Source organism: Rhinolophus hipposideros (genome assembly GCF_964194185.1).
Source record: "Rhinolophus hipposideros genome assembly, chromosome: 25".
NCBI lineage: Eukaryota > Metazoa > Chordata > Mammalia > Chiroptera > Rhinolophidae > Rhinolophus > Rhinolophus hipposideros.
In genome coordinates this window covers 4,832,170-4,851,785 of record NC_138071.1, presented here as the reverse complement: position 1 = coordinate 4,851,785, position 19,616 = coordinate 4,832,170, and the positions used below count along the sequence as shown (strand labels likewise).

Below are 19,616 nucleotides of genomic sequence, written 5' to 3'. Positions count from 1 at the left end.
TAGTGGCTGAGTTTCCTTTGTGGTTGATGAGCTAATTCTTCACTTGAGCAGGTTTGTACACGCAGCCTGTGGATTGCTAATGACCAAGTAAAGGGACCAGGCTGCTGCATTCCTGACATGCTTTGGGACCTCTAACAAGTCATCCTCCCTGTGAGGGCAAAGTTTCAATGGAATCTGCGTGGAACCTGTGCTTTGATACAGGATTGTCCCAAGGATTGGATCCCTTCCTGCCATTAACTAGCGCTTAACCTCAGGCTCTTCAGACAGGATATGGAGACCATAATATCAGGATCCTTTTAGGAACTACGTGTTGATTCCTGTGAGCTAGGTGCTGGGCTAAGGTCATTGCACACATGACTTGATTTAATCCTTAGAGATGCCTTATGACATCAGTGCATTGGAACTGGTTACTGGGGAAAATAGAAGGAGGAGGAGGAGCGAGAGAAGGAGAAGGAGGAGGAGAAGGAGGAGAAGGAGAAGGAGAAGGAGAAGGAGAAGGAGAAGGAGAAGGAGAAGGAGAAGGAGAAGGAGAAGGAGAAGGAGAAGGAGAAGGAGAAGGAGAAGGAGAAGGAGGGAATGGGGAAGGAGAAAGGGAAGGAGAAGAAGAAGAGGGTGGCTCCTCATTGGTCAACACAAACCAAGAACCAAACATCTTATGTTTTGAAGCCAGATAAGCAGTCCTGAATGTCTTCATCCCAATTGTATGGGTGAGACAATTGAATGACCAGCTCAAGATCTCATTGGTCCTGGAGGGGACAGATGTCTGGCTGTCTGACCCCATGACCTGTGCTCTTGACTTTGATGCTACAGTTGTGTGTCCCTACGTGTGCAGAGCCATGTGAAGCAAAAACCTCCTTTCAAATGGAAGAGGACTTCCTTCCCTGGAATATCTTTTGTGGTGTTTTTGTTGTTGTTGTTGTTTTGGATTGAAGCAGTGTGAAGCAAACAGTTACGCTTGATGATCATTTAATCGCCTCCATGAAATAAAGACCTTATTTTCTCACAGAGGAGATTCAGACTCTAACTCCTGAGGCATCTTCAGGATACTAAGTGATTATTGCACACTGTGCTTTTCCTACTCCCTGTCTTAGGACACAATTCTGTTTCTTGACCCTAAAATAGCAAACTCATTTGCGGTAACGGCCGCGTGTTAGGACTTGATCTGCATTCACTGACTGGTTCTCGCAGAAGTCTGTGAGGTGGGCATGCTATGATCCCATTGTACGGGAGAGGATACTGAGGCCCTGACAGACAGATTATGGATTTTGCCCAAGGACTCTCAGTTTGTAAGAGGCAGAGCAGGGACTTGAACCTGAGTCTGTCCATTCTTTTACGCACTTTACTCTGCCTCCAAATGTGCCAGCCACAAGGCACACTGCCACAGGTGTGGACTTTCTGAGGGAACCTATGTAATTTATTCATTCTTCTAACTCATGTCTCTTCTTCCTCAGGCTCATTTTAGCTTCTCTGCCTTGAAAAGATGTGAATGGTTGGTGTTGATTAACCAGGAGCCATTTTGTTGTTCTTTTTGGTTGTTGTTGTTTTTAAGTAGCCAGTTCCAATGCATTAGATCAGATTTCCACTAAGACTCCTAGATTATTCATAAATTACTTGAACCAGATTTAATGCCCTGTTTAGCTGAGCCTAAGAAAATGCCAACATCGTGCATGCAAACTTTGCAATACTTTTTTAAAATTCTGTTGACCGTCAGATGATCACGTTAGTGAAAATATGGTTCAGGGTGTTTGGCATCATGGAAGCCAATGTTCAGATTTCTGACAGAGTGTATTTTTCATTGTTTGTATTTGGAGTCGCGTACTAACATGGCTACATGTACGAAACGCAGATTTTCCTTGCGAAAGCCTGCTTCAGCCCACAGAGCTGCTGAGGGCCTTACGCCCGTCTGTGCCGTCCATGGCCTTCTGAGACGAGGCTTTATCCTGGCCACCGTGTGCGTCTACCAAGTCAGACAAAACAGCTGTGGAAGCGTGTGGTTCAGAAACAGCCTGGAGTAGTTCCTAACTCTGTCTGTGGAGGCGGGGAGATGTGACTGAATCCGAGATCTGCCAGAAGGGGAGATTCCTGCATCTAACGCGCACTGGCTTTTCTGTTTTGAGTTCTGCTCCCTCATAGTGAAAGGAAGGTGTTGGGTCAATGCTAACAGCCTCCGCAGGCACACATCACTGTGGGACCCTTCCCTTCTCTAGAATCACACTGTGTAGGATGGCATGTTTCCTGCTAAATGAAGCTCCCAGGGGTTCGAAATGGGTTACAATCAGAGTATCCAGGCTCTAAAATAAGTCAGAAGTTTGTAGTACATTTTAAAGCAAATTATATATATTCTTTTTCATTTTCTCTATTAAAATTGACATAACCTTCCCCTAGAGTACAACTAATACCACCAAATCTACTTTGTTGTGGTCATATTGTTTCTTTTTTTTTTTTTATATCATGCACATTTAATACTCAACTTATTGGGCACCTTCTACTCGCCAGCACTGGAAAAGCAATGGTGGTAAGCACGTTGAATATTGTCGATAGATACTTGAACTGACTGCCTTTTCTCTCGCTAGTCAGCATCTGTTTCCTGTTCACATTAACTCAGGATTTGCCTGGTGTGAGCTGGCTTATTTTGTCCATTCAGTTTGTGGAGTGCATCAAATCTACATGGCTAGTCTACTATTTGCCAAAATGAGGACCCTATGGAACAAAAGCTCAGGGGTTTGGGCCTGAGATTCTATATGTATTTCAAACTTAAACAAATCAAAGTTTGAAAAATCAACGTTTTACGTACTCCAGGATTCCAGATTTTTCCATAAGTATTCAGGAAGAAAAAAATCCAGGGAGAAATTATTTTGGAGAGATACCTGATCTCTTACAAAGGAAAAAAGTTCTTTATTTGAGGGTCTCTAAAGAAATGTCATCTCAAAAATATACCCTACCTCGGCTTGCCCAGTATGAGAGGGTGTTCTTTCACATTTAAGCCTTGCATTCTCTGAAACCCTCTTTTACTGTGAGTAAGCGCATTAAAATTATTTCAGCCATCAAAGCTTCCCCTGGAATCAGTTTGACAGAGGTTTTCAAGGCAGCCTTGTAATGCAGTCCTGACATAATGAAACCAGGACACATTTTGATGAAAATTGCAGAAGGGTGAGTCAAGACCCTGAAGTACTCCTGGGTGAGGACAGAACCCACCGCCAGGTGGACGATGGGACTATTGGGTGAATTACTATTAAGAGTCAGGCACCTTCTGTACATTTTCTTTGAATCTTCACAGCAGTACCCTCTACTTATAGAGAAGGAAACTGAGGCTCTGAAAAGCTACTTAACTTGCCCAAGATTTTGTGGCCTGTAAGCAGTAAACAAAACAAAATAAATAAAAATCAAAAGAGAAACCCATACTTCTCTCACTGTATTACTTTGCTTCCTGAAATTTGGGAGAAAGGGGAGATCTGTGTCCTAAAAAGGCAGCGTGAGGACATGAGAACATAATGGGATGAGGTGTCCGCCAAGTAGGGGGTAGAAAGTGGTCAGACTCAACCTTTTCCCATGTTTGGCTCAGGTTGTCTTGATGCCCAACCAACTACAAGCCCTTCAAAGTTTCAAGAGTGTTAATGTTCATTGTTCTTAAGAAATGATAAGCTCAAAAACCAATGAAGGAAGAAATTCTTATGGCAACAACAACAACAAAAGATATTTTCCTTTAGTCTTCAGTTGAAGAAAGAGAATGCTCTGATGTTCAACTATAAATACTCTGCAGATTCGAAGAGTCCATACAACCATGCGACACTGTGCATGTGACACTCCACAGGCCAAGTTGGAGCTAGCTGTAGGAAGCCGGGCTTTCTGGGATGGCTATTCCGGCAGCTCTGTGGTTATCTACTCTGCTTATTGCCCCGGCAGCCATAAATCAAAGAAGCCCTTAAGTTAGAGATAGGTTCATCTCTAACGAAGGAATGCTGCTATCCTCTCCAGAGGAGTGTCTGCAGCTAATCACAGGCCACTTTCACTGGTTATGATGTAAAAGCCCTGACCTGGGCCAGAGGTCACCCTGAGGTCTCCTCATCAACTGGAGGAAACAAGCAACCCTCCACCCCTTCTCCAGTCAAGTTCAGAAAACAAATGGAGTCCAGCAGTTGTTTAACTTGTTGCCTGTTGAAAGCCCAATACCTGGCTGACAGCTGCAGGCTGTGAATGGTGTAAGCGCTCAGGTATCACGGGTTCTTGCCACAAAAATCATGTTTGGCAAACAGCTCAGAACCCATGGGAACACAATCCCAACCATGGTTTACAGAGACTGGTGCTCTAGACAAACCCCGCGGTGTGGGGCCAGGTTTGCAGAACTTCTGCACGCTGAGACTGCGGCCTGGTTGAAAACAAGGGAGGGACGTGTGAGGAAATAGCAATGGATGATGTGGATACTAAATGTACAGTTCCCACCAGTACATCTTCAGTCCCTTGTTTCTTCCCAGCACAGATGTTTATTGAGCCCCTTCTCTATGCCAGACACTATGATAACCTCCAGGAATGCAAAGAGGGGAAGACGAGCTCGGTCCCTGCACATGAGCCAGGTTGGCAGGCGATGGGACCCAGCCCTCCAGTCTGGAAAGGAAAGTGGTGTTTCTTAGATTTCAGTCCTCACTCCATTGCTCTATGACAACATCTTACCTTCCATTTGTCGTTTTGAAAAAGTTACTCTTTCTGCTTTGAAACTTATTATAGACATTCATGAGTTGATATATAAAAATTGCTAAGACAGCTAGACCACAAGAGAACAATATGAAAAACATATTTTTGAGGCTTATAAATAAGTCACCGTTTTCATAGGAAATTGATTATCTTATAAAATTAATATTAATTATTATCCAGTAGACCATCTTTTCAAACTCTTATGTGGCATATAACGCAGTTAGCCTGTCCCTCCTTCCTAAAACTCTGTTTCCTTGTTCTCTGTAAGTAGCACATTCTCCTGAGTTTCCTTCTGCCCCAATAGCTGGTCTTTCTCAATTTCAGTTGCTAGTTCCTCCTCTTCTACTTCTAAAGTCTGAAGATCTTCAGGGTTCCGTCCTGGCTCACTTCTCTCTGTACTTACTCCCTGGGCGATCTCTTCCATTTAACTGCTGTTTTCAGTCTTCCTCTGTGGCCTTTCCCCTCATCTTGTATCCAACTTCCTGCCAAACAGCTCCACTCGGATTGCTCCCATTTCTACTGCTTCTGTTCACGGCTGAGTGCTTGATTTGTCCCACTTCCGAAACCTGTTTTCCTCAAGCTTCCCCTTCCCACAAAACAGCGCAGCCATCCACTCCATGGTTCAAGCCAAAAACCTGCAAGTCAGTTGTTACATGACTTTCTCATTTCCACATCTGGTCCATCAGCGGTCCTCTTAGAACGTATCAAGGATCTATCTGCTTCTCCATCTCAGAAAACCTTGTTCTTTCATTCAAAGCATGTGCCACAAGGTAATTTCTTTACATATTTGTTTGTTACCAGTCTGTCCCACTGGACTCTGATTCCATAATGGCAGGAACTATATCTGTCTGTTTACCATTGGGGCCCCAGCAACTACCACATAAACATGCGTTGATTTGAATTGAATGGCAAGAAATAAACAACATAAACATATTCATCACATTAGCTGAATTCTTAGTTAATGTTGGTGCAGTGTCGTAGGTTAAACATAACTTGATTTCTTCAAGAGGTAATTACTAAGTATGTCTTCACTCATCACTGATTGTAATACACAGCTTATGAAAATTCCTGTTGAAGCTTAAGTGCTAAGTGGAATTTTCCCTCATATTCAAGTGCATTAGTGGAGCATTTACAGAGCTGAAGATGTCACTGGTTGCCCATTTCCCTGGGTGAGATAAAACCTCTCCAGTGCAACAGCAGACTATCACTATTGCTTTTAGCAGTCACCAAATACTCAATTTTTTGATTCTTTGGGAGGACTTTTTCATTTACTATTATCGGTGGGATTACTGGGCAGTTCACCTATTTTCATTGTTAACATAAGCGAAAATATTTTTACATCCAATTCTATTTTGTTATAAACATGATCTGTAATTCTGCATTACTTTTCAGAATATAGACTTGCTAGAATTACTATACTTTTAAAATGTACTAAAAAGTGCCTTAATTTGAATTAATTGAAAGTGGCAATCAGATTGAATTTGTGAAAATTAAAAAAACAAAAACCTTTCGAAACAAAGAAAATTAAAAAAAAAATAGAAACAAAATTTTCATTTTATTTTGAAGTCTTTGACGTTATTTCAACTACTAACAACAAAGAATTTATCAAATAGGTATCTTTTTTGTGGAAACAGAGAAAAAGTCATTTCTAATTACCATATTGATGTGTTGCAAACAAAAGAATGATGTTAAATTACTTTAAAGTAATGTATTTGCTTAATTCACTTAAGTTTTTCCCATGAAACCTATTTGGTGCTGATGTGGGTAAATCTGCTCTTTAAAATATGCATATTTCACATTCCTCAGGAAACATCCTGCACTAGGGAACTTTGGGGCCACCTAATGCTGCCTAATGCTATTTCTACTGAAACTAATTGGGTTCCCATGGACAAGTTTACTTCTCTGAGTCTCTTAAGATATGTGTTTCACTGAGGAATTCTTAAGGTTCCTATGATTCAATCAATAAATGATAAATTGTTAATTAATTTTACTGTTTGCAGTAACAGAACTTGAACTTGATGCCATAAACTAAGTTGTCATTTTGAATTTCTATCATTTAAAAATGGCCACACTTATTGTATTTGTGCTCTACATATCAAGTGAGATAATTTTAATAGAAGCAGGCTTTTAGCTAGTCTCCTCTCACCTTAGTGCCCAAAGAGTAGATGAAGAAATGTGCTCTCATTTGTCAAGGGAAAGCTGATCTTAACTTTTAACAAATTGTTTTAAATTTAATATTTAATGAATCAGGAAATATATGTTGGCCACCTGACCACAATGCAGTATATAGAAGAAATATAAGACCTAACCCCTGTCCTTGGGGAGATAAGATACATGAGAAATCAACAAACATTTCAAAACAGCACATGAGCCCTATTGCATGACATGTTAGAGGACCTAAGAAAGAAGTCAGCTATCCTTGGAGCAGACAGGCAGAGCTCTGTGAAAGGGATGGAAGTAGGCTTGAATCTTGAAGGATGGAAAGGTTTTCAATCTAAAGGAAGGAGAGAAAAGTCCAGAGCAGAAGATGAGAGTAATTCCTATGAACAGTCTACAGATCTGTGACATCAGAAAGTCACTTCAGTGGGACAATCAGGAGATGGCCTGATTAGAGCGTCCAGCTGGGCGGCAGTAGGGAATAAAGGGAATTAGGTTAGTTAGTGCCAGATATGAAAAGCCTTGAAGACACCTCAACAACTTGAATTATGTGATGGGGTTTGCTAATTTAATGGGGCATGTGTTCCTGTGCCAGTCAAACTTTTCCTAGTTTTACAAAAACATTTAATAAAATCATCGGAGATAAATAGAGACATTGTCTTTCCCAGCTTTAGCTTTGCAATTCTTAATGCAAGGAAGGGGTAAGCCAAGCAAGTAGATGAATGTGAGGTCTCTAACATTTGCTCTTTAGCATTCTTTTCTTCCCTCGATAAATCTGTGTCATTAATGACAACGTGTAAGTCAAGCAGAGGAGAAACAGCCTATTGGATGATGGGCTTAAGTGAATCTTGCTTTACGCCCTAATGGTCAACATATGGGCTTCTGTCAGCCTGGAGTGGCAGGAATTTCCAAAGACACAGGCCCATCCACAGAGAGAGAGAGCGCGCAAGAGAGCGCCCTTCCTCCAGGTCCCGGAGGTGTGGGTCTGGGAACTATTAGCAACAGCCCTCCATCCTCCTCCGCTGTCAGGAAGATGCATGTTGGTGGAGACAGAAATGTTTTTGCCCTGGGAACCCTGACTCCATTATTAATTTTATAGCTCAGGGGATGGGATGCTTCATTCTGTAAAGTTCCCTTAGCATTGCCTACAGAAATTGCATTATGTGGTCCCAAACTTCCGTGATTTAGAAATTCTGATTCTTCATCCTCCTTTTTCCCATGACTATGTGAGCTTTTGTGCAAGTCGGGTGAGGACAGCAACTAAGGGGAGGAGACGGGCAGCTCTGGCTGGAACCTTCACCTTCCTATGGCATAGACGTTACAGGCTGCCTGGATCTTACAGACTCTGAGTCTAGGCAATGACATTATAACAGTGTGGTGTGAAGATGACAGGAGAAGGTTGGGCTTGCTGAACCGGAGTCTGCAGCACTCTGTCTGGGCACTGCGATCTGTACCCAGGCAGACCGCACATCTGCACACACTTTACAAACATAAAGCAAAAGGATGTCAGAGAAAAGAGCTTCCAACTTGTCACTTCTCTTAAGTGAACTGAGTAAATCAAAGTGCAGTAAGAGATAACATTTTTAAGCAATACAAATGATTTTTTACATAAACATATTAAATGTGAAACATCTAAATATGTGTTTATCCTTTTAACATGTCAATTTTGGAGACAAATGATAGGGCCATTACTCAACAGTATTTTTAAAATTCCTCCTTGGAAATGTTTTTAGAGTCAGTCATACATCCTTTTGGTAGATACCATACAAGGCAAATATTTGACCTATATAAAGATCAGTGGTTTTTGAAATGGCTCAGAGAATCTTAGAATGAAATCTGGAGGAGAGGAGGATAAGTGATCAGGCTATGTCATTCCACTTTTTTGGTGAGATACAAATTAGTACTGTGGGTTTTCCTGAACCAGAAAGTTCTGTTTGGAGACGGTTCTTCCCAAAGTCTTCAGCTGTGGCCACATTAGTGACACGGTCAAGCCACCTTGAGGGCACACATTTGGAGCTGTCATCTTGGCATTGAAAGTAATTAGTCTCATTCTTCAAAAATGTGACAGGAATATCAGCGCAGGAAAAATGCAGCGTAAGCTACGGACACCACGTTAATTTGTCTTACTCGCTTTCTCACGTAACTTTAGGTGTCTCGATTGTCTATGGCATATCATGCACTGGAGAAAAAATTCCTCTCTAAAACAGTTACCTATCAGGACCTTTGCAAGTTCTTCATTTGATATTATAATGAAGGGAAAGAGCAGGAAATGTGCTAAGCACTGGTCCTGTGTTGGGGCTGGCAGGGCAGCAGACGGAGCTCTGCTGAGAGACCGAATGTCACCATGGCCAAGACCTCGAACTCTGGAGTCAGGCCAGGATGGATTCAATCCTCACCCTGCCAACCTGCCGGCTGTGTGAAGTTGGGCAAGTTACCCAAGCTCCCCGACCCTCCATTTCCTCATTTCCAAAAGGGTGATGATAGTAATACCTATTTTATAAGTGTCTGAGAATTAAATGAGATAATGCTTATCACAGGCCCTCGTCCATGTCGGTGCTCCAATACCGATTGGCGCCAATTACAAACAGAAAGAAGAGAAAGGATGAAAAAGAAGGTAGAGAAGGAAAAAAGAAGGAGAATGAGGTGGGGAAAGGAGATGAAAAAACGGATGGATGTACCTCAGCTCTATTGGGCTTTGAAAAGGTGAAAACTGTCCTTTCTGGACTCAGGGCTGATGGGTGTGACTGGTTTATTTCTCAGGAGCTCTTGTTGTGGCTCACGCAGGGGTGAGGGACTCATAACAAGTTGGTATATTATTTAGAAAAAAGATCTGAAAATATATATCTCAAATGTTCAAAGCTAAACAAGTGGGCAGATCATAAAACTCAGTGGCTCCCTTTCATAAAGAGCGCACACACACACATACATGCATGCATATGCACACACCACACACATACACACACGCACACACCACACACACCCACACACATGTGCACACGCACACACACGTGCACACACGCACACACATGTGCACACACGCCCAAATGCATAGTCTTGATTCTTTTATTTTAAGAATAATGGTGATGGTTTAGTTTTCAAATGACTAATGGAAGGATCCTGAGACAGTATAACCCCATTGCTACCAATAATAATGAGTCCTTGTTATAATTCCCATAAAGGAAAGCAATACCAACACATTTTGTAAAGCTCTGCACTCTGGAAATGCTCTTTCGGGGTTTTGATGAAATGGCTGTATGTTCTGCTCCAATGACAGCCGGTGTCAAAGCTGCCCTGTGCCCTACAGTCTGTCATTAGCCTAATGAGGTCCAAACCCCACAGCAGGGCCAACTCGGAGTCCATCGCTGCACAGCCTTATCCTGTCCCTGGACTTCAGAGCTGCCCTGCCCTCTCTGGCGGCCCATTCCTGGGGGCCGCTGATACCTCAGAGGGGCCCTCTACTGCTCCAGGCTGCAACTCACCTCTGTCCTCACATCAGTGGCTCTCTACCTTCACGTAGCCCTCTGACCATCCTGCTTCTGGGCCTCTTTGTGCCGTTAGGGCAGCCAGTGGGAGTGCTGTGTTCAGATTAGTCATGTTTTCCAGCATTTGTAACTGAACATGGAACTACTGACAGCTCACGGCCGGAGACTTTGTCTCTTTTATTGAAACGACTTCTGGGTGAATTCAGCTCTTGTCCGTGGCCGTCGCTTTGTCTGCTCCTCCCAGAACTTTGACAAGGTTGAGGCCACTTCACTGAGCAATCCTACTGTTCAGTTTTCTGCTTTTGGGGGACAAACACCACCATGACCATGGCTCACAGCTGAGTGAAGCCACCATTCAGATCTCCGCAGGCTTCAAGCCACTGGGGAGAGACCATTGGGTTCAGTATCAGTAAAAGGCCCACAGCCTGATTCAGGAATGAGACCCCTATCTTGGCACCCTGGTCCCCCAGCCCCAAGTGGGGGAAAGAATTCTAATTGATGCGAATGTACTCATATTTCGATAATGCATTTCAGTAGAAATGAAGAATGTTATTGCTGTGGAGGGCTTATGAACAAAACACAAAAAGGTGAAAATTCAGCCACCGCTTGGATGGCAGGGGAGAGTGCTTTTTGCACCCACTGGGGGTCTCATTCACACCCATGGCCTCAGCCACCACTTCTGGGCAAAAGATGTGCTCACCTGCGTCTCCATCCTGATCTCTCTCCTGAGTCCCAGAGAGCCTTTTCAGTGAGCATTTCTGCGTGGATGACCCACAGTTACAGCAAACCCAGCATGTTCAAGACCAAACCTTCTCTCAAATGTGGCCGCCCTCTCTCCCCTTCTCCTCTTCTTCTTGTAATTGAAGTGGAAAATGCATGTGGCAACGCACACATATCACATGTGTGCAGCTCGGAGAATGGTCTCAAATGTGCACACCCATATGACATTCCCTGATCGAGAACCCGGAAGGACTAGTATTCCAGAAGCCTCCTCTTTTCACTAACCCCCGCCCAAGAGAAATCACTACCCTGACTTCTAAGAGCATAGACTAGTTTTCCCCACTTTTGTACTTTATGTAAATGAAAGCCTACAGAATGTGTCAGATCTCCTGCTATATAACAAGATGCTGATAAACGTAATGGTCTAAGATAACCTTAAAAGTCCCATCTTCGGCCTCACCTCATCAGTCCTTGCAGCTATGCTCTTTCATCCACTTCATCACCACGCTTCTTGAAAACTGCCTGCACTCCGTGTCTACCTGTCTTTTCTGCTCACTCACTCTTCATTCCACTGCTTCCATCCTTGTCATTCCACAGAAGCTGCTCTCATCAAAGGGTACCACTTACCTCCTTATTGTTGAGACAAATTAACAATGTTCAGTCTTTTCTTACTTGATGTCGCCCACCACCCGTCCCCTAATCAGTGAGTCACCAAATCTTAGTGATTCTCCCTCTTTAACCCATTGTGCGTTTGTCCTACTTCTGTCTCCACACATTATCTCTCGCCTGGACTAAGCCCCAAGCCACTCTTCCAGACTTATCATTCCAACAGGATTTTCCCCGATTAAAAGTCTGAACTAGCTCACTATGCACCATGGAATGAAATCCAAACTGTAGCAAGACAGCAAGACTTTTTAACCTGTTGCTCCAAACTCCCTTTCCATGTTCTTTGCCTAACACACTTGTGTTTCAGCCACAATGGATCTGCAGTCCGTGAACTTGACCTCTGAATTTCTGCAGGGAGGTTTTCTTTATATATATATATATATTTTTAAATTAAAGTTTATTGGGCTGACAATGTAAAGTTACATAGGTTTCAGGTGTACAATTCTGTATTATATCATCTATAAATCATGTTGTGTGTTCACCACCCAGAGTCAGTTCTTCTTCCATCTCCATATATTTGACCCCATTTATCCTCCAGAGAGGGAAGTTCTCTCTTCCTGGAATACCTGTCAGTCCGTTTTCTCCTGTAAACTTATTCATTCTTCATGTCATATCTTGAATGCCACCTCCTCTATAAAACCATGCTGTTAACAGCTCCTTTTCTGATTCTGTTTGCTACTATTAGTATTAAGGTCAATGAATATTATTACAATATGCTTGGCTCATTTCCTCTAGAACATAAGCTCCTTGGGGCAATACTTTGTTTTGTTGACTGATACATCCCGAGCTCCAGAACTATGTTTAATAATAGCAGGCACTCGATAAACTCATGTTAAGTGAATGAATGGTTAGCATTTATTGAGCACTTATTATACCAGGCACTTTCACATTATATTTCATTCCATCCTCACTATAGCCCTGTGAGGAAGGAGCTATATTTACCCCAATGTTGCATCACTGAAGCTTAATGAGATGAAGTTACTTGCCCAAGATCACACCGCGGCACGTGACAAAGCTGGGGTTTGAACCCTGATTTGTTCAAGCCCTAAATAGCCTCACTGTATCATCTTTGAGCTTCATCTACAGTGGTAGGTTATACAGCGGCTTTGCATAAAAGTCTACTGTGGTTTATAGTAAGTTTTCAGCAAATGGACTGTTATCTTGAAGTAGTGGAAATATTGCTTTACATATTTGTTTCTTCATTGTTTTCTGAGTTCCCTGAGAATAGGAACCGAATCCTAATTACTTTATTTCCCCACCACCACTACCCAAGTCTCCAAGCAGCCAGCATAGTGGCTTACATGTGTTTGTGTTCACTAAGTGTTTATGGAATTAAATAAATGGATGTGCTGCCGCGTTTGGCAGAGTCCTTTGTGCACAATCAGTAATTCTGAGCACACTCCTGATGGTTGCTGCCTCTTCTGACCCTTTTTGCCTCTTCAGCACGACGTAGGCTCAGGGCCACCTCTGGCTGACCCGCTCGCCACCCTCACCCCGGCCCTCTGCCATCCTTCCTGTCCGCGTGAAATCCCCTGCCTGTCTTCCTGCTGTCGGTGGCCCGGACACGCAGAGCATGTTCTGCCCCTCCCTCTCCTCTCCATGACCCCACACCATGCTTGAACCTGGCTGCTTTGGTCATTCTTGACAGTCAGGGCAACATGACATTTATATAGATAATTGGAACACAGTGCAGATGGTGATAAACAGAGAGTCATGAGGCATTGTAAGAGCTCTGAAGAGGCAGAAATTCCTAGCTAAATGATGGAGGACTGGAAAATGAATTAAGTCATTGTCTTTTTCATTCTGATAAAAGTGTTTTTCAAATAGTTCAGCTTTTTCTAGTTTTATTTAAGATTATCAATTGCACGTAATAGAAACTGGAGTGGTTGAAGCTTTATTGTAAGGGGAAATTTATTATAAGGATCCAGAGTCTCTAGGAACCCAAAACTTGGAATGCAGCCAGGCCTCAGGGAGAGATGGAAACAGGACTAGAAAATAGTCCAGGATCTGGGCAGCATTCTTTTCCCAGGTCTTATCCTCTCTGTCTCTGTACATCTGCGTTGTTCTTGTTTCTCTGTGGACCTCCCCTATTCTACAAACCTCATTGTGGTGCATGGCTGCCATTGGCTACTGAGTTTATACTTGGCAAGACTATCTCCATGAAAATCCCAAATCCCCAGGGAAATACACCTGATTGGCCCAGTGTCCACCCTGGTCCAACCACGTGTCACCAAGAACACAGGGTAATGTTGTTCAGTTATGGCCAACAGGCACCCATCTCTGTTCATAAGCAAGAAGCAGAAAGGATCATTGTAAGCTAAGCAGAGGCTCTTAAAAATGTGCACTACCCTTGATTCTGTTGTCTGATAATAACCTTGAAAGAATTTTGGGTGCTTCTCCAGAAATGAACAAATTAAGGTGCTTCATATCTTGGAGGTTGTTTTTCAGAAACAAATAAATAAATATGAATTGCCATTTAGCAAACATCACCCTAAATACCTAAGACGATGTTCCACAGATTGTTCTTAACAAGTTTTTTATGCCACTTTTGTTCATCAAAAGCCTGCAATCTTGACTTCCACCAGGCACCTCGCACACAGCTAGATGGCCTGCCAGACCTCAGCCCAGAAGCAAACCATCCTGGGTGTGGCCCCATCCGCAAAGTCTTACACAAACAATACCCACACCTCCCCTTCGGCAACCAGAGCACTCTCCACTTTCTAATAAGCCAGTGAAATCTGTCTGGGGAGACAGAATCCCCTTCTTCTGAGGGCTCCATACCCCAACAAATTCCGAGACAGCTAACTTTGGCCACTGCTTCCTTAATGTGGTTTGAGGTCAGGAGAGGGGATAGATCCTGCTGTCATTCTGATCTGGCCTTGCCCACTCAGTGATCCATCAATCCAAGGCTGGGTGACAATAATCTGAAAAGTTTGTCTAACTCGGAAGTGGGAACGCTGGAGTCAGGTGGCCCAAAGCAGATCCAAAGAGCACTCACATCCGTCCCTCCCAGATGTGGTCCCTAGGCCCCGCGACGCTCCCTGCCGTTGGACCCCAGGGGCAGCACATGTTACGTGGGCCCCAGAATTGATGGCACAGCCCCAGGTTGTGGTGAGATGGGGTCAGGGCCTGTCCTGGAGGATGACCTTGTAACTCTTCTCCTCCCGAGGCCAAATGCAGTTTACCTATCCCTTTTCAGTGACCCCTCTTTGGCGTGTCTTCTAGGCTCCCTGGGTACAGCAGGACGTGTGTGCAACCTGACCTCCCGAGGCATGGACAGCTGCGAAGTCATGTGCTGCGGGAGAGGCTACGACACCTCCCGTGTCACGAGGATGACCAAGTGCGAGTGTAAGTTCCACTGGTGCTGTGCTGTGCGTTGTCAGGACTGCCTGGAGGCCCTGGACGTGCACACATGCAAGGCTCCGAAGAGTGCCGACTGGGCCGCGCCCACATGACCCCAGCCGAAGTCACCATCCACCTTCCCTCCTGCAAGGACTCCATCGGATCTGCAAGGACACTGGGCCCTCGACTTCTCTTTGGGACATGTTTCCTGAGGCACGTGGCCTTGGTCTCAGCAGAAGCCCCAGGGCAGGCCTCATGCTGCCCACAGGGCGTGCCCTCCTCTCTCCGCTTCCAGCATCTGGGGTACTTCTCTCCCTGGTCAGAGGGGAAGGGGCGGGGGCCCAGGTCACTGTCCCCACCCACCTAGATGGCTCCTCTCGAGAGCGAGAGGGAGAAAGAGTGCCTCAAAGGAGCTTTCTCTGTGTTTTCCAACAAATGCTCACAGTTAAATTCCATACCGCTCTCTGGAGGGTAAAGCAAAGAAAGCAGAATCCACTACCACTGAATTAGCTTTAATTCTTGAACAACCAAGCAAGGCTTTTGCCTGATCAAGTGATTTTCATAGCCACCATCTCTAGGGCTCATTGGCAATTTCCTGGAGAGGGGTGGCTTTCAATGAACTTCAGGTTTAAAATGCATGTGTTTCAAGGCATTTATTGCTATATGAAAATCTGATGTAACAAGGCAGGACTGTGGTCCTTTGGTGCAGCAGTAGCAAAAGCCTCAGAAAATGATGGCTCTGCATCACCCCCTCGATATAAAGGACCTTCAGGGAACGAGGCCTGTTCCTCACTTAGGGGCTGAAGGGAGTTCAAGAGAAGATTGACAGTCTGGCAGTACTCTGTAACTGTTGGGTGAAGATGGAGGAAAACAGTGGAATATCAGAAAATGTGTCTGTACAGATGACGAAACAGGGGGGAATAAAATTCCTATCTGGTATGATGCACGTGACCCATGGAATTTTGTAACTGAAACAGCTTTGAGAATAAAAACTTCTGAGATGACAAGACAGGGGAACGAAAATGCTGACAGAGAGGTTCCCAATGCTAAGTCCTGCCTAGACAGCCTCTACCATAAGCAGACGCCTGAAAAAGAGTATCAACTCGTACCCGTCACCCTTCAAACACATCTTAAAGACCTGTCATATGTAATTGTGTTCATTCGATGCTTATGAGACAACAAAATACCATAGCCTGAAACAAATGACACATAGCCTTGCTTATAAAATTGGTAACCCTGATATATTATATTGCAAGCAAATCGTAACTTGGAGACTCTATTTAAGGGGCCTAGCTATAATTATGGGAACATCAGTATGCAAGCTGTGGTTGGCTTCTGCCATGAGCTAAAAGATGACATCCAGGAAAAATGGAGAGGCTGCCTGCCCCGCTCTGTATATGACGTGAAAGAAAGGTGAAATATACAAAGCTACTTCTCATCCCACCTACAATTAGGTTCTAGTTCAAAACGAGGTCTCTTCACAGAGCTACACTGACTCCTGAGATGTTTCATTATGTGCATCTGAGGCCAAACTGCTCACGCTCAGTTTTCACTCCTGTGACCTTCCATTTCTCTATCCTTGCTTTACCCAGGACCTTTAGACCGAGGCTTGTATAAAACAAGCTGCTGGAGTACTGTCATAGTTGATATTTGCCACTCAGCCCTCTTCAAAATGACAACATTCATCTCTTTTCCCTCACTTCCAAACCACAAAATTCGTTGTCTAATTTTTCCAAAGTGGCTCTTCCCTCTTTTTAGCCTCTGGATGCAGAGGATGGGACGAGTGGAGTGTGACAGGAGCTGTTTTGAGCTTAGGTGGGCCTGCAGGGAGCAGGAAGGCCGGGCAGCTGGGTTCCATCTTAGTTACATGGAAGCTTGCTGTGAACACCTTCCTGGGAAGGTGAAGGGACCTTCATGGGGTCCCAAAGCCATTAGCCCTTCTTCCTGCTGGACGAATTGTGACATCATAAATCCATCGGTGTAATTAGACATGGAAAGGATCTCAGAAGACATCTCAGCTCCCCTAAGTTTGTGTCTGGGGAAACCGAGACCAAGAGAGATGAAAGGATCTGTACAAAGAGCCATTACCCCCATGCTCCATCCCAAATAGTACCACACACCGAGTAATCAAGAGAGTTAAATTCTTTATTAAATGAAACTAGTCTGTCTCAGCCTCAACTTGATGGATTCTAAATCATTTCAGCATCCAAAGGCAATGTTCATTTTATTTTATTTTTGGGATGTTTAGATCTGACTTTCTTCATATAATGAAATGCATCCTTCCTGATAAAGAGCAAGGAGACAAGGCATATCCATGTAGACACCTGCATAAATTGCTCTAATTTGTAAGGGAAACTCTGGCAACCATTTCAGGTGGCAGTGGGTGTGACTGCTGTGGAGCGGATAATGAGAGAGTGAAACTGTTTATCTGCTTTTACTTCTGAAAGAGGAAATCTCCACTATTTGAAAAATTGAAAATAAAAGGTGAAGATAACTTCAAACGCAGTTTCATTAGGGCTCGCTGGAGCATTGATAGTCTGTGATTCTAAAATATACTAAATTCTTTACTATCTGAGGTTTTTAAGGGAATGCATGGCACGAGTTACCCAAAACGAGAGAATCTAGTCAGGTCAAATCCCCTTACAAATTCCCTTCCCCCAAAAATTCTTATTATAAACTGAAGTTTTTTAGGTCCAGGATGATACCACTAATTTTCTGCAATATCTGAAAAGTTCCACACAATGGGTGATCTTGACTAATTCACTGGAGTGTTCGTCAATGAAGACAAAATCTGCACATGACTCTGAGACTTAGCAAATGGGTTGTTTCTTCAGTGGTCTGCCTCCCTAAATCAGTCTGCAGTGTCGGCTGACCTTTGTATTCTGTGAACACACATGTCAAAGTCCGTTGTAGTTACAGTGTCCCAGACAGCCCCTCATGCTCTGAAAGCATTAACACCCTGCCTTGAGAGACCACTTTACCCCTCAATGGCTTAAACTCAAGCACAAAAGCCCACAATGCCCACACTCAGCTGTGGCTCTGTGCCCCATGGGTTGGGGGTCCTGGCAGGGTATCAGACCACAGATGCTTCAGGGCTGCAGTGGGAGGGGCACTGAGCACCCCAGAACACTGGCTACCTCACATGGGTGTGGCCAGATTGAAATGAGCATCCCAGAAAGAGCTATCAGACAGCAACATAGTCTGCTTGGAGCCAGACGATGGGGGCGGGGCGTGAGAGGGAAAGAGCCAGGTATCTGTTCCCCAGGGCCCGGCTGAGCTGGGTAATGGCAGACAGTGGCTTTTCCAGCTCCTGTAGGCAACCTCCACCCTTCCTTCTGCTGTTGCTGACCTGCCCCCTCCTAGCACCAGCTTCTGAGTCTCAGGGCCCGAAGCCTGGCCCAGATCCTCCACACCTACGGCTACCAACGTTAATTTCCAGAGGTATTGTCAACTGTCACAGCTATAGTCCCTTTATTGGAGTTTTTGTGTGGCTTGAACACATTAGGCATCACATTTCTTTTTCAAAGGAGGTAGCTTTAAAATCAGCAAATGTACCTTCACGTTGACACTTCTCAGCTCTGTTAACTTACTAAGGAATCTCCATGGAGCCAGGGAGACATGAGGTGGGCCTCTCCCAGGGGCAGGCGACGTGACCGTGCCTGCTCCTCTGCTTGGTGGCGTTTTCAGCCAAGATCTTGTTATTCCTTCTCGTTTATTGAAGGGCGGCCCGGGGCTGCTGCTGTCTCGCTCAGCTGAAGAACATTCATCTCCCTTCTCACCCACTCTCAAAATAAAGGCTCAGAGAGGCGTCCAGTGGACCAGAACCATCCTTTTGTGTCTATTTACTGTACTCAACCTGGGTTCCCTTATCTGAAGAGCAAGAGTTGTGCTCTTAACAAATACACCTCACGAGTTCCAAAGCTGGTAAATTGCTTTTGTCAGCTCTGTACTGACCTTCTGAAAAGCCGTGCACGCTGAGAGCTGACAGCTAAGGCGTGCTCGTTCTGACCTCCTTACCTACGCAGAGAAAATTTTCACTCATCCGTGAGAATGTTCTTTACATTTTTCTGGGGATCAGCAAGGTGACAGGTGGTTTGCAAAGCCCAACATGATCATTATTTTTCTAAATCATAGTTGTTCCAGCTCTAGGGTTTGTTTTCCTCCTGATATTCACATGGATTCCTGTTTAACCAAACCTCCCACTTCCACAAGCTAATAAAAATGTCACGCAGATTGTTATAAAGAACTATTGTTATTTACAAGTCTACATTTTCTGTAAAATCAAAACATAATAAAGTGAATTTTCAGTGTTGACTTTGTTATTTTAAACTTGTGATTATCTTGCCAAACCCTCTGGTGAAAAGAATTCCCTACAGGTTATGGGAATTACGCCCTCGTCTCTTCTCAGGACCACACTTAACACAACTTGATCAAGAGGTGTCTTTCAAGTTTATAAGGATTTTCAGGGAAGGCCTCTGACTTAACTTACTGATAACTACTCCTGTGAACAAGTTCGTAGACATATCTAGACTGAGAAAGATTCCAGATTTCCCCCGTGTC

The 19,616-nt window shown here is 44.1% G+C and overlaps 1 protein-coding gene across 1 annotated transcript in view; it reads left to right on the top strand.

Moving 5' to 3' along the window:
* The window catches only part of WNT2 (Wnt family member 2), a 50,932-nt gene extending 31,563 nt beyond the window's left edge, over nucleotides 1–19,369 (top strand). The window contains exon 5 of the mRNA XM_081038455.1: nucleotides 14,940–19,369. Within this exon, the coding sequence (XP_080894581.1) occupies nucleotides 14,940–15,169 (230 nt within the window). The 3' untranslated portion in view covers nucleotides 15,170–19,369. The remainder of the gene's footprint in view (nucleotides 1–14,939) is intronic.
* The last annotated feature ends 247 nt before the right edge of the window (nucleotides 19,370–19,616 follow it).